General features: G+C 39.4%; 1 protein-coding gene across 8 annotated transcripts in view; it reads right to left on the reverse strand.

The window, feature by feature from the left end:
• LOC134355570 (ankyrin repeat and SAM domain-containing protein 1A-like) overlaps window positions 1-16236 on the reverse strand; it is a 441540-nt gene that overhangs the window by 361116 nt on the left and 64188 nt on the right. For all 8 annotated transcript variants that reach the window (XM_063065625.1, XM_063065619.1, XM_063065621.1 and 5 more), the window contains exons 2-3: window positions 2530-2610; window positions 46-202 (exon numbers count right to left, since the gene is read on the reverse strand). In XM_063065625.1, coding sequence (XP_062921695.1) covers window positions 46-202; window positions 2530-2610 — 238 coding nt within the window. The remainder of the gene's footprint in view (window positions 1-45; window positions 203-2529; window positions 2611-16236) is intronic.

The following is a 16236-nucleotide window of genomic DNA, read 5'->3' on the forward strand; positions in this document are numbered from 1 at the left end:
TTATTTGCTCCAACAGCACTCATCACAAACCCTGAGACTTCAGACCTGTTCATTAACTTTTGCATGAGATGGTCCTTGATGAATAAGTAGTCTCACTATCTGTGCATCCCCTTTCCAAGCAGCCAAGTGAAGTGGATAGCATCCTTTATTATCTGCAATGTTAGTGGAGGCGTCGTTCTTCAGCAGCATTTCAACAACTTCCCTATGAGCAGAAAAAATATAATCACATCTTTAAACAGAAATGGTGGCAAGAAGATCCTGCAATACTTTCCAAACTGATGTTATTACATGAGAGACAGTAAATGGCTCAATTACAACTAAATGGTATTATTACAACATCAATTTGCTTTCAAAGTTATGTTGAGTTCAATTATCTTTGAAAATAAAGCATTCTGTTCTCTTTTCATGGTCACAACACGCCATCTGGCCTTTATCTAGGCAATAATTGAACCAAAGTATATTACTAGTTACAACTGAGTTCACAGAGATTCAGTAATTTTTCTCCAAATGCAAGCCAATCTCCAAAATATGAATTCAATTTTATCAGAAAAATTTCTCATTTCAAGTACTACAAAGAATAAGACAGGAACAGCCTTATCAACTTCATGCACTGAGTCCATAATTTAATTGACTGATCTGAGCCTCAATTCCATTTTCCTCCTTTAACCTATATCCCGCATTACGAATCACTAATGAAAGTCTGTTGATCTTTATAATGTTTTATTTTGATAGTGTGGGGTGCAGAAGATCCAAATTTCCACTATACTGTGGTGATCATTCCCTGATGCAATCTCAAATTTGCAGGATTCAATTTTTTTATACTCAATTCTAAAATCACAGGAAACATTTTCTCTTTAAACAGTTGGCATTGAACTAGATAAATATCAGACTTTCAAAGAATAAGGTAGCATCACTCAAGCCTATTCAACTGTTCACAATATGTGCCCATTTTAACCCTGGTACTTCTCTAGTAAAACTTAGTTTCCATCTAATCTTTACTGTCAGGCAAGATTGAACTTATTTTGTGCAGTGATTTGATTGGAAATGCCAATTTGCTCATTGAAACCAAATCAAATCTGACTTTGGTGCACATGCTCGAAACTTCAGGATGTTTCAGATTTTAGGACTGAACCTGCTGGTTTGCCAGGTCAGCATTAAAGTAAAGCACTCTGCTGGGAAAATAACACTTCCATCCAGTGGTAGGACAGCAACCAAGACCCCACTGTTTTTAAATAGTAATTTGCACTCTGTCTCTCTCTGTTCTTGAATACTAGTGTTAACTGGGATAGATGCAAAGCAGAAAAATGTCACTGAAAAATTGTTGGAATCTTTACACTTAGCTTTGTTATAGAAAAATGTTTGACAAATTAATTCATTCTTGGAAGATATAACATGCAGGCTGATAAAGGGATCATTAAAAATTGTATTTGAATTTTCAGAAAGCATTCATTCAAATATCAAATAAAAGTTATTACAAACTAAGAGACTGTAACATTGGGAGGTAGTATGTTATCCTGCAAAAAGAATAAAACCCAAAATATATAGATCATGTGGGCAACCTCAAGCTGTGCGACACCACAGCATTCAATACTGAACTCAACGTTTCCATTTCAGACTAAGACCAGCAGCCCTGAGAAAAGGAGTCACTCATGCAGAGACCCACTGTGATATGAAATCTACTCTACTACAATTTAGTTGAGGTCCATCTCCTCATTAAGAAACACTGACCTCCCTCCAGAGATACTGTCTGACCTGCTGAGGTCCCCCAACATTTTGTGTGCTTTGCTTAAAATCTCCAGCATCAACAGAACCTCTTCAGTCTCCATCTAGTGCTTTAATTTGGTTTTCTCGGGCCTTGAGTGGGTGACCTTGTACTTCCCCAGAGATTTCTGTTCCAACTGAAACTTTGTGCATCAGACATATGGCACAAGCAAACACTTCCCAGTGATTTCCCAGTGACTAAGCAAATCTTAATTAATGTTACAAAATTAGGTTTAATTTCATCAAATTACATGTATTTCAATTTTGTGGCAACAAATAAAATTTTGACATCTCTGCAGACCATGCCTTTCCTAAGTATAATTAAACCAAAATGATTATTGCTACTTGGGCTTAGTTTGGGCCTCAATATCATTAGCTCTATGAACTTCACTGATTCAGCTGTTTATAAACACATTGACGCTCCTCACTGATAATGTTGTTTACAGTTACTGTTCTATAGATTTGCTAAGTATGCCCGCAGAAAAAGTATCTCAGGGGTGTGTGGTGACATGTATGCACTCTGATAACAAATTGAACTTCTAAACTTTCTCCATTGAACAATGGCAGACCTTCTTTGAGGGCAAAAACAGGATATCTTCAGCAAATCATAAAAACTTTCAAGACTGCTTTATTCTCTTTCATTTTCAAAGTAATGCAAAACTATTACACTGAGATATATAGTCAGTCAACACATTTTACACTGAATGCTTCATTCTTTCAATAAAAGACCAAAATTCCAAATTTTTCATCCGCTAGTTCCTCACTTACTTTTGTCCATTTAGAGCAGCATGGTGCAGTGGAGTATATCCCGAGCAATCCACACAATTGACATTTGGCCCTCTCCAAATACTGAAATAGAAAAAACATTCTTTCAGAAATATTACTTTATTCCAACATAGTCAATGAAGTCAACACAAAAAACTAAGTATACAACATGAATCTTTGCAGGAAAAGAACTGGACTCAATGTGACAGTGCATTGGAAGATAAAGTGTCTCAACATAACATGGCAAGACAAGGCTACATACAGTGGCATGCAAAAGTTTGGGCACCCCTGGTCAAAATTTCTGTTACTGTAAATAGCTGGGTAAAAGATGACCTGATTTCCAAAAGGCATAAAGTTAAAGATGACATATTTCTTTAATATTTTAAGCAAGATTACTTTTTTTATTTGCACCTTTTACAGTTTCAAAATAACAAAAAAGGAAGAGGGCCCAAAGCAAAAGTTTGGGCACCCTGCATGGCATTACTTAGTAACACCCACTTTGGCAAGTATCACAGCTTGTAAACGCTTTCCGTAGCCAGCTAAGAGTCTTTCAATTCTTCCTGGGGGGGATTCTCGCCCATTCTTCCTTGCAAAAGGCTTCTAGTTCTGTGAGATTCTTGGGCTGTCTTGCATGCACTACTCTTTTGAGATCTATCCACAGATTTTTCATGATATTTAGGTCAGGGCACTGTGAGGGCCATGGCAAAACCTTCAGCTTGCACCTCTTGAGGTAGTCCATTGTGGATTTTGAGGTGTGTTAAGGATCATTATCCTGTTGTAGAATCCATCCTCTTTCCATCTTCAGCTTTTTTTTTACAGGCGGTGTGATGTTTGCTTCCAGAATATGCTGGTATTTAATTGAATTCATTCTTCCCTCTACCAGAGGAATGCTCCCCATGCCACTGGTTGCAACACAAGCCCAAAGCATGATCAATCCACCCCCATGCTTAACAATTGAGGAGATGTTCTTTTCATGAAATTCTGCACCCTTTTTTCTCCAAACATGCCTTTGCTCATTGCGGCCAAAAAGTCCTATTTTAACTTCATCAGTCTACAGCACTTGTTTCCAAAATGCACCAGGCTTGTTTAGATGTTCCTTTGCAAACTTCTGACGCTGAATTTTGTGGTGAGGACGCAGGAAAGGTTTTCTTCTGATGACTCTTCCGTGAAGGTCATATTTGTGCAGGTGTTGCTGCACAGTAGAACAGTGCACCATCACTGCACAGTCTGCTAAATCTTCCTGAAGATCTTTTGCAGTTAGACGGGGGTTTTGATTTGCCTTTCTAGCAATCCTACGAGCAGTCCTCTCAGAAAGTTTTCTTGGTCTTCCAGACCTCAACTTGACCTCCACCGTTCCTGTTAACTGCCATTTCTTAATTACATTACAAACTGAGGAAACGGCTACCTGAAAACGCTTTGCTATCTTCTTGTAGCCTTCTCCTGCTTTGTGGGCATCATTTATTTTAATTTTCAGAGTGCTCAGCAGCTGTTTAGAGGAGCCCATGGCTGCTGATTGTTGGGACAAGGTTTGAGGAGTCAGGGTATTTATAAAGCTTTGAAATTTGCATCACCTGGCCTTTCCTAATGATGATTGTGAACAAGCCATAGCCCCAACAAGCTAATTAAGGTTTGAGACCTTGGTAAAAGTTATCTGAGAGTTTAAATGTCTTGGGGGGCCCAAACTTTTGCATGGTGCTCCTTTCCTTTTTTTCACTCTAAAATTATAGAAAACAAAAATAATACACTAATCTTGCTTAAAATGTTGAAAAGAATGTTTCATCTTTAACTTTATAACCTTTTGATCTTCAATTAATTATTCACAGTAACAGCAATTTTGACCAGGGGTGCCCAAACTTTCACATGCCACTGTATCCTTTATCATTCTTGACTACACTCCTACACTGAGGAATCAATCAGAAAGCAAATTTCTCTTGAGGACAATTGTCATCCTTCCACATTTCCATGTGACTGAATATTACCAACTCATACAATAAACTTGCAGTCCTGTAAAGAAAAAAAAAATCAGAAGCTGTTGTGCTTTTCCTTGCTACATTACCCCATTCAGAAATTGGCATAGAAAATGCTTTACATCTTCAAGAAACTTTTCGAAATTAAGCTTTGCCATTAACCATTAACATTTTCACATGGCAACAAATGGCAGCCACTGCTCTTAAGGCTGCCCTTGACAATATTATCGGCATGATATATTGTCTGACAAAAGAGGTGGAAATTGTGCAGCCCCTGCTACAAGTGATATATCAATAGATCTCTGATGCTGGGAATCTAAAATAAAAACAAAAAATATAGAAACATTAATGTTTGAATACAGGAGTATATCCAACATTTTCTACCTTTATTATATACTATTTGCAGGGTACCTGGAACATGAGTGAATCAGGCAAGGAACTATCAAATTTAAATATTGTCTTTAAATTTAAAGACAGTCACAGTGCATGGTCTGAATAAGCAAATTCTGTCATTGCAGCTAACTATGTTTCATTAAGTACAGAAAGAGAAATTAAAAGGAGGATACACTGGATGAAAACCTGAATATTAAAATACAAAGATAAATAGTTTTCAGTGACCGAGTGGCTGACCCACAGTCAGTATAAAACTATTAAAAGGGTACTTTGACTGAAGTAAATAATCCCCTACTTTCTAATTGAAAATCAAAAACACTGAAGATGAAGAAGATCTGAAATAAAAACAAAACACTGAAAATATGCTTTGGATGAGGGCCGCATCTGTTAAGAGAGAAACAAGAAAACATTTCAAGTCAATGATCCTTCAGAAGAAAGGGTTATGAAAAGCTGTTACTATTCTGAAACTTTAACTGTGTTTCTTCCTTCAGAGGCTACGGACCTGCTGAGAATTTCCTGCACTTTTTATTTTTATTCCTTAATTTTTGCACTGAGCATACACAATATCTTCAGTACAAATTCAGGAAACTTATGTTACACGATTCATTTGATTGGAAGTCAGCAAATCACTATGTTCACAAAACTAATGGTAGAGCCGTGCACTTTGCTCAGGAACTTACAGCCTTCAGTGTTCAACCATCAGATTTTCCTTGTGCTAAGTTGTCATACATCAACTCGCCATGAATTTGATAACATTCTTTTGGCCAGTATGGAATCTTAACACTTGTCATTATTTTCTGTGGATTTTCCCCCATGTGGAATGGAGATGTCAGTGGAGAGTGAAAAAAAATTGCAAAGCAGCTAAATTAAGTGAACCCTTTTCAAATGGGCAGTCAGAATGCTAATTTCCCCATCTTGACAACCTCTGAGGCTAGCTCATTAGCTAGAGATGCAATGTGGAATCCCACACAACAAAATTGTAGCAGCTCAACTGCAGAAAAGCTCAACAACTTCAGCATAACTGGTTACTAAGTACACAGATGAGCAACGCCCTTTACACTATTTTCTCTTCTGTGAGACCTCCACCAAATAAACTTAAAATCTGCAATGCAATCCTCAACTCAAACATGAGCACACTGCACCACCTTAAATTCAAAATGAATATTTTCTCTTAATTTGCCGAAGTTTTAATTCAAGCCCCTGTAGAAATGTACTTGTAGTAAGAAAATGGAACTTGTATTGTACTAGGGTGCTTTGCTAATAGTATTCGTGCAACATTATACCAATGGAACCAGAATCCTTGACAAACTATGGATCAGCAGGTGCATGACTGGAAGAATACCAACTCCTCTGATTAAACCCAAGGACAGATTGCACCCTTCCAATGAATTGAACCATGGGTAGTTGTACTTGTGTATGAAGGAGTGGTTATGCTGTCTTTTTTGGAGGTGATCACCAGCGCTTGTGTGGTGATGGTCTCCCCTTGCTGCAAGCAAAATAAATGCACTTATGATTGAACCACTCAAAGCTATTTGCTATTTGTTACGGGACGTAGCAAGAAGGTGCTTGACACCCATAATTTGTTTGGCCTTGACCTGCACATCATCTCCTGTAATTTTCCTTTGTTTGCATGAAAATTTCCACATCACACAAGAATTTCAACACCATGAACTTTCTAAATAGTTGGTTTCATTACTTCACAGAATGACAGCAAATAAGATTCCACCTTTGAGTGTGGTGGAACAATAATTCCAACACATTGGAACAGTAAAGCTTGAACAAATATCCAAAAATGGTTCCAATGCTAACCTTAAGTGCATCTAATTGATCTAAATTATGCCAATTCTGCTGGTTAGTGTCAATACGATATTTGCCAAGGTCAAAGGACAGTTCTCAGGTAGCACACATTGCACGTGGAAAAAAAACCTTGAAACAAAATCAAGATAACACCTAAAAAAAACCTGGCCCTCCCTGCACCACTGTAGCATAGCAGTTATCACAAGGCTATTGTAGTTCAGAGAGTCAGAGTTCTGAGTTCAATTCCAATGCCATCTGTAAGGAATTTGTATGTTCCTCCCCGTGAACACATGGGTTTCCTAAGGGTGCTCTGGTTTCCAAACACAATCTAAAGATATACTGGTTAGTAGGTTAATTGGTTATTGTAAATTGTCCCGTGATTAGGCCAGGAATAAGTAGTTGGGTTGCTGGGCAGTGCGGCTCTTTGGGCCAGAGGGCGTGTTCCATGTTGTATCTCTAAATTAAAATGTTACATTTGCAACATCCAGCAGAATCAGAAGCTGAACTGAAATTATTACCTCATGAGAAGCTTCTAATTTATGGCGGAGAGGTCGATATTTACAAACCACTCATTATTGCTGAATCTTAATTTGTTTTTATTTGGCAATGTTGGAACCAATTATTTGTGGTCTTTACACATCAAATTTTTAAAAATCTGTTTTTATCTGTTAAAGACCTTGATAAAACCATTAAAACTTTTTTCCTTTTAAATCAATTGCACTGGAGTGGACAATGTATAAAAAATTTTTAAACTTTTCTTGCTACACATGGTTTTATGCAAACATGACTGTATTATGTGTTAACTGTGTTCTGGAATCCAAATTATGTTCAACTCAGCTGTGTGGGAATTCACTGTATGATGTTACAAACATCTATTCTATTTTAAAAAGCAGTGACCAATGCAAATTGGAGTATCCATTTCTAAATAAACCACAATTTTACTGTAGAAATAAAACAATATTCTAACTCAGAATGCATCCAGAGATGTTCACAGGAAAATGGTTTACTACGACAATATGTAAATAAATAATTGTGTTTTGAAAAAGTTCACTGTGGAGTTTGACCAAAAAATTGATGTTTATCCATAATAAAAATGCTCCACAACACAAATTCTATACATATAACAGTACCACACAGGAACAGGCCCTTCAGCCCAATGTCTGTGCTGACCACAACACCAAACTAAATCCCATCTGCCTGCACATTGATGTTTTCCTCCATTCCCTGCCTGTTCACATCTGTCCAAATGTCTCTTGAGTTTTGCTATCATATCTGCTTCTGCCACCTTCACAGCTGCATGTTATAGGTAGCTACCACTGCATGGGGAAATAACCCCACAAATCTCAAAATTTTCCCCCTCTCTCACATTTCTACAGTGGTATGCATTCCTTGCTTAAAATGAGTACAGCTGCAACTCCAACACCACTCAACCTGAATAACTGGTATCTTAATCGTGACTTGATACCTTCACCCCCTCCACCACTAGTCTATCATGTAGAATTAACATTTGTTTACCAAAGTTATTCTGACAGCACCGCACAAACTCATAGCCTCTATCATCAATACAATGCCAGCCGTGCACCAACATTTTATAACACAAATGGCAACGATTCATGCATTAAGTCCGCACTGGCTCTCAGAGCAATCCCATCTCTTATTTCCAGGGATTTTTATTCTCTCTCATTTGTCCATCAATTCAACCCGATTCTCCTACCACCTTCTATAGTAAGAAAAATCGGTGGCAGCCAATTAACCAAACTAACAAATCTTTGGGGTTGGAAAGAAACTCAAGCATTATGAGGAAACTCACAGTCACAAGAAAAACATGTCAGCTCTACAGAGACTGCCCCAGGAATCAAGTTGATCGAGCTATGAGACTTTATCAGCACTTTTATGCTATCCAACTGTGCTGTCCATGTATCAGAAGTACACTTGCATTCTTTCCGAGTCACTGGGCCTAATTCCTGATATCTACTGTCCAGCTGGACTATGAAAGTATTTTTTGTCTGATATAATAGAAACATAGAAAACCTACAGCACAATACAGCCCTTCGGCCCACAATGCTGTGCCAAACATGTACTTATTTTTGTAATTACCCAGGGTTACCCATAGCCCTCTATTTTTCTAAGCTCCATGTATCTATCCAGAAGTCTCTGAAAACACCCTATTGTATCCGCCTCCACCACAGTCACCAGCAGCCCATTCCACGCACTCACCACTCTTGGCATAAAAAACTTTCCCCTGACATCTCCTCTGTACCAACTCCCAAGCACCTTGAAACTGTGCACTCTCGTATTAGCCATTTTAGCTCCGGGGAAAAGCCTCTGACTATCCACACAATCAATGCCTCTCATCATCTTATATACCTCTAACAGGTCACCTCTCATCCTCCATCACTCCAAGGAGAAAAAGCCAAGTACATTCAGCCTATTCTCATAAGGCATGCTCCCCAATCCCCCTTGTAAATCTCCTCTGCACCCTTTCTATAGTTTCCACATCCTTCCTGTAGTGAGGTGACCAGAACTGAGCACAGTACTCCAAGTGGGGTTTGACCAGGGTCTGATATACCTGCAACATTACCTCTCAGCTCCTAAACTCAATCCCACGGCTGATGAAGGCCAATACACCATATGCCTTCTTAACTACACATTCAACCTGAACAGCAGCTTTGAGTGTCCTATGGACTTGGACCCCAAGATCCCGCTGATCCTCCACACTGCTAGGAGTCTTAACATTACAGGCTTCCCCCCGCTATCCGAATGTCGAGCATTCCTATGAAATCACTTGTAAGCCGAAATGGCGTAAAGCAAAGAAGCAATTACCATTAATTTATATGTGAAAATTTTTTGACCGTTCCCAGACCCAAAAAATAACCTACCAAATCATACTAAATAGCACCTAAAACCTAAAATAATACTAACATATAGTAAAAGCAGGAATGGTATGATAAATACACAGCCTACATAAAGTAGAAATAATGTATGTACAGTCTAGTTTCACTTAACAGAATCGGGAAGTTTGAGCCAAAATCGATTTGTCGAAAAAAAATCGTCACGTACACACATGTGCACGTCACGCATTCGCGCGTACACGCACATCACGTATGCACACGTACACGCATTCGCACGTCACACATGCACACACACCTGCCCGTGCAAGGCTTCATGGTCATGGTAGTCTTTCTCCAGGTAAACACAAGTTTAAAGCGAGCATCTTTTTTCGTAAAAGTGAAAATCCCCTTTCAGTTAGCGAAAACAGGTACTAATGTAGGTCTTTCGTAAAAGCGAAATGTTGTAAACAGAACGTTCGGAAAGCGGAGGACACCAGTACTACATTCTGCCATCATATTTGACCTATCAAAATGAACCAACTCACACTTACCTGGGTTAAACTCCATCTGCCACTTCTCAGCCCAGATACTACAGCAGATCAGAATAGCTCACACCATTTTAAAGAACTAGGGATGGTCAAAAAATGCTGACCTGCCCTGTGATGCTCTGATTGATTTTTTTTAAACAAATGATTACCATTTCACCATAGTTCCAGCAATTTGCCTGTCATCCTGCTCATATCATAAAGATAGTGCAAGTTATAACAGAATTCACTCAGCATCTTAAGTCTGTTGATCAACTATAAAGGACACAATTAGTCATTATTGGTGAACAGAACCATTCCATCATGGCTGATACATTATCCTTCTCAATCCCATTTTCCAGCTTCTGGTTCAGGACCCTTCTCTCTGGGAAACATTCTCTCCACATCCACTCTATCTAGGCCTTTCAATATTTTATATTTAATGAGATTCCCCTTCCCACCCACCCCTGCCACCCCATGCTTCTAAACTCCAGTACAGGGCCAGAGCCATCAAATACTCCTGATATGTTAATCCTTTCCTTCCCGAAACCATTCTTGTGAACCTCTTCTGGACCCTCTCAGATGCCAGCATAACTATTCTTAGAAAAGGAGCCAAAAGCTGCTCACAATACTCTTCATGTGGCCTGGCCAATGCCTGAGAAAGCCTGAGCATTACATATTTATTGGTATATTCTAGTCCTCTTGAAATGACTACTTCCATTGCATTTGCCTTGCTTACTACCAACTCAACCTGCAAGTTAACCTTTAGGAAATCCTGCATGAGTTCCTTTGCGCCTCTGATTTTTGAATTTTTGCCCGGTTTAGAAAATAGAAGAGGCCTTTGTTCCTTCTTCCAAAGTGCATGACCATAGACGTCCTTGCACTATATCCCATTTGCCACTTTGAACTCCCTGCTTCCTCAACACTACCTGACCCTCCACATATCTTCATATCATCCAAAAACCTAACAAAACCTTCAATTCCCTCATCCAAATCATTGATGTATAACGTGAAAAGCAGTTGTCCCAACAATGACCTCTGCGGATCACCACCAGTCACCGGCAGCTAACCAGAAAAGGTCAACTTGATTCCCACTCTTTGCCTCCTGTCAGTCAGCTAATCTTCTACAGTGGCATGCAAAAGTTTGGGCACCCCTGGTCAAAATTTCTGGTACTGTGAACAGCTAACTGAGTAAAAGATGAACTGATTTCAAAATGGCATAAAGTTAAAAATGACACATTTCTTTAATATTTTAAACAAGAAAACTTTTTTATCAACTTGAATTGAACTGAACTGAACTGAATTGACTTGGAAAGAAACCTGCAACTGAAGGTATTCCCGTGCATCTCTTGTCCACCTCCTTTGTTGTAGTAGAGATATAAACATCATTTCATATAAAGATTTATAGGTCAGACAACACACATCAAAGTTGCTGGTGAACACAGCAGGCCAAGCAGCATCTGTAGGAAGAGGTGCAGTCGACATTTCAGGCCGAGACCCTTCGTCAGGACTAACTGAAGGAAGAGTGAGTAAGGGTTTTGAAAGTTGGAGGGGGAGGGGGAGATCCAAAATGATAGGAGAAGACAGGAGGGGGAGGGATAGAGCCAAGAGCTGGACAGGTGATAGGCAAAAGGGGATACGAGAGGATCATGGGACAGGAGGTCCGGGAAGAAAGACAAGGGGGGGGGGACCCAGAGGATGGGCAAGAGGTATATTCAGAGGGACAGAGGGAGAAAAAGGAGAGTGAGAGAAAGAATGTGTGCATAAAAATAAGTAACAGATGGGGTACGAGGGGGAGGTGGGGCCTAGCGGAAGTTAGAGAAGTCGATGTTCATGCCATCAGGTTGGAGGCTACCCAGACGGAATATAAGGTGTTGTTCTTCCAACCTGAGTGTGGCTTCATCTTTATAGGTCAGAGATATTTTTAAAAATGTCAACTGTTACATATTCTTAAAGGATGCACTAATGAGACAGCAAATATTTATATATTCAATCATCATGCAGATTCTGATAACAGGCTCCCCTGTTTGTTATTAACCAATGGTACAGCTCTCTAATTGTTCACAGCCTTCCATCATATACTTATCAACTTGAGCTTCCAGTAAAGGAAGCCAACTCAACCGCTTCATATAAATACTGCTCTGTTGACAATAACTGAACAATTAATGTACTAACGGTAAACAGCTGTGCAAGATAATTCTATTCTGGCATTTTGAAATGAATGGATAGTTTTCCAAACAAAATAATTAACACTAATTTTGCAGAAAGTGGCACCATGTATTAAATGTACTAGTTTTAGCAGAATACATTGGTAATTAACAAAGTTTCATGTTTAGTCATGTGATCCCAAATTTGTTGTGGCTTGGATGAGTTTTAACATCCAACTGGAAGCAAGCCAGAAGATTAAAAAAAATGTAATGCAGACATCCCACCTCTCCCAGAAGTTCCGGGAGTCTCCTGCATATGAATAGTGGCTCCCTGATGCCCGCAAATTATATACAATTTAACGGAAATCAATTTTTTTGAGAGCGAGTGAGCGAAAGAAAGCAAGAGAGAGCGCGAGTGACCATGAGAGAGAGCGAGAGCAAGTAAGCGAGAGAGAGAGAGAGAGAGAGAGAGCGAGCGAGCGCAAGCGCACCATGGCAGAGTGTTCCAAAAAAAGAAAATATAAAATGTATGTCACCCCAGACTACACAAAAGTACACCCCTGTCTAATAGGGGTCAAAATAATGACAATGTTGCTCGCTGCACTGTTTGCAACAGTGACTTTTCTATTGCCCATGGTGGGTTAAGACTGTAAAAGATATGTTGAGGTGAGTTTAACAGGTGTCATTCGTTCATTAGCATAGCTAGCGTTATTTAAACTAGCTGGCTAGCTGCTAGGGAGCTACTCTATTGCAAACATCCCACCTCTCTGGGAAGTTCTGGGAGTCTCCCGCAAATTGATGATGCTACCTCCCTGAAATGAGTTTTTGCAGGGTGGGATGTCTGGTAATGTAACATTAGTAAGGAATACACATCAGTATTCAGGCGATATAGGGAACTTGTCAAATTATCATTAAATCAATTGAGCTACTTTAGTTTTACAAGATGTACAAGCAGTTACCTAATTGAAAATAATATTGCACTGCAAATTATTAAATTTATAGACTTGCATAAAGGCTTAGATATTTCCCTTAATCTTTTGTACACCAGACAACGAGTGAAGTTTGTTACTTGCAATTCAAGATAATAATTACTGTACATATACACTCAGACCACGCATAGCACTGATTCGTTATAACAGTTATTTGATTCTTTATTGAAATTTTTTTAAATGATAAAACTTCATTCTAAACACTTAAAACTTCTGAAGAACTGCCACTATTACAGTAAATATTCAATCAGCCAATGAGAGCACTTTACATATGTTCTGAGTAACTCACAGCCAATGACTTCTTAGTTCATGCTTTGCCTCCCCCACCTGTGTAAATGTTCTTGCTCCCTCGCCAATTTATTCCATTTTTTCTACCCATAATGTCTGGAAGACGGCCTGCAATTTCAAACTGCATGAACGGAGTGTGGAAGAAGCTATGGCCAGAGCATGCAACAACATTCTAGGATTTCAGGCAGAACCAGTCATCCAAAACATTGTTGAACTGGCCAATGAAGCCGGATTAGAGAATGTTAATGATGACAATGTTGAAGAGTTACTGCATTCTCATGGGGAGAGCCTTAATAACAAAAAGCTTCGAGAATTAGCAGAGCAACGCACCCAGGGTGAACACCAGCAAGAAACCTCACCACAAAATTCCTCAGCATTAGCATCACTACAGTCGCTCAAATCATGGACCAGTTCACTGATAATGACCCTGACTGGGAGCAGAGCAATAACGCAAAGGGAGACGTTCTCCACATGATTTCTTGCTTCATGAGAGGAAACTTAAGAAAAAGCAGTCAAACCTCCACACCTACTTTAAGAAAAAGCCAAAGTTAGAGGAAGACCCACAGTTTGGTCCTTCCTCTAAGTTGTAACCACCACCCATCTCCCTCCACTGCTGCTTCGATGTGCTGCTGCACCACAAATGCACAGGCTAAGCCTATTTGCATGTTTGTTACTCCACGAATTACTGTGTATACATAAAAGATTATACATCTCTGGTCTGTTTTTTTAAAATCAGGCACACATTTCCATTTACATAATGTTATAATGACCCTGCATAGCGCTGATTTACATCATGCTCCACCTCCAAGGAATGCATCCTCAGCATTAAGCAGGGTCTGAGTGTATATGATAATAAATGTGTCACGCATTAATAAACAATATGAAAATTAATCTTATTTTTCATTTTAATAGCATTTTTAAAGTTAAAAAAATACCAAATCTCAATAGTAAATCTCCTTCAAATTTCATTTATCACTGTTCTTTTTGCAAGCTGGCTTTGCATTATCAGCTGCCAAACTTGCCTACAAGGAAAAAAGTAAAACAATAAAATGCACATCCAGAATGCTGAGTTGCAAGATGGCTGCTCTCCAGCTCAATGAATGATACTGGAAGTTAACATTATTAAGGAAGGCACTAGTAGCATGCCAAAAATTCTGGAGTCTGGGCTAGAGATGAGTGTAATGTGCTAAGAGGAAGGCACTGGGGAAGTTAAAAAAAAATCCTGAAGCTGAATGAGTCACCTGGACCAGATGAACTAAACCACTGAAAGAGGTAGTTGAAGAGATTGTGGAGGTATTATTAGTGATCTTTCAAGAATCGCTGGAGTCAGGGAGAATCCCAGACAGGAAAATTTCAAATGTGACACTGCCATTTAAGAAAGGGGGAACATTTATGGCAGGATGTTACAGGCCAGTCCGCCTGTTCTCAGTGGTTGGCAAGATTTTAGAAACCATTAATAAGGATGAATTTTGTATGTACTTGCAGGTGTATAATAAGAAATAGTACAAAGTCAGCACAGTTTCATTGAGAGGAGATATTTGCGAGCAAAGGGACCAAAAGCAAGTGGGAAGCTTTTAAAGGTGAGATTTTTTAACTTAAGGTCTGTATGTTCCCATTAGAGTGAAGGGTAAGGCTGGTAGAAGGGAACCCTGATAGACAAAGGTTGACGCACATACAATGATGGGTCAGGTATAGGCAGCTAGGATCAAGAGAACCCCCAGAGTTTAGGATGCAAGAGTATACTCCTGCATCCCCTATACTGGGGTCATGAGATAGCTTTGGTAGAGAAAGATTTAAGAAAAGCAAGAAATTTGTGGGATACTAAAACAAAAAGAGTAACCAGAGAGAGAACAGGCCCAAGGACCAAATGGAACGTCTTTGGATGGAGCCACAAGAGATGGCCAAGATCCTTAATAAATATTTCTCCTATTTCTCCTAACATCTGAAGAAATTGCAATGAGGATAAATAAATGGGCAAACACGAGGAATTCTACAGATGCTGGAAATTATGTGTCTTGCATAAATAAATGGGGATAACTTACAGAGTCCATATTACTATCATGTTGGATGTCTCCAAGCCCTGAGCAAATTTATCCAAAAATATTGTGGGAAGCTGGAGAAGAAATCTCTGGAGCCCTGGCTTGAGGTATTTGCATCATTAACCATGGGTAAGATTTTCAGAGATTTAAGAAGAACAGCAAAAAATAAAAATAAAACCTAAGAACGACAGACCAGCAAGTCTAAGTACGGTCAACACACATAAAAGTTGCTGGTGAACGCAGCAGGCCAGGCAGCATCTCTAGGAAGAGGTGCAGTCGACGTTTCAGGCCGAGACCCTTCGTCAGGACTAACTGAAGGAAGAGTGAGTAAGGGATCTTCCTTACTCCCTTACTCACTCTTCCTTCAGTTAGTCCTGACGAAGGGTCTCGACCTGAAACGTCGACTGTACCTCTTCCTAGAGATGCTGCCTGGCCTGCTGCGTTCACCAGCAACTTTTATGTGTGTTGCTTGAATTTCTAGCATCTGCAGAATTCCTGTTGTTTGCGAGTCTAAGTACGGTGGTAGCTGAATTAATGAAGAGGCTTTTGAGGGATAAGATGTACATTTATCTGGCAAAGCAGGCGTTGATTAGGAGTAACGAACATGGCTTTGTGTACGAGAAATCATACTAAATGAACTTGATTGCGTTCTCTGATGATGTGACCAATAAAGCTGAAGACAAGGCACTTGACTTGGTTCAAAGAACTTCAGTAAAGCCTTTGATAAGGCTCTAG

Source organism: Mobula hypostoma, chromosome 13, assembly GCF_963921235.1.
Source record: "Mobula hypostoma chromosome 13, sMobHyp1.1, whole genome shotgun sequence".
Taxonomy (NCBI): domain Eukaryota; kingdom Metazoa; phylum Chordata; class Chondrichthyes; order Myliobatiformes; family Myliobatidae; genus Mobula; species Mobula hypostoma.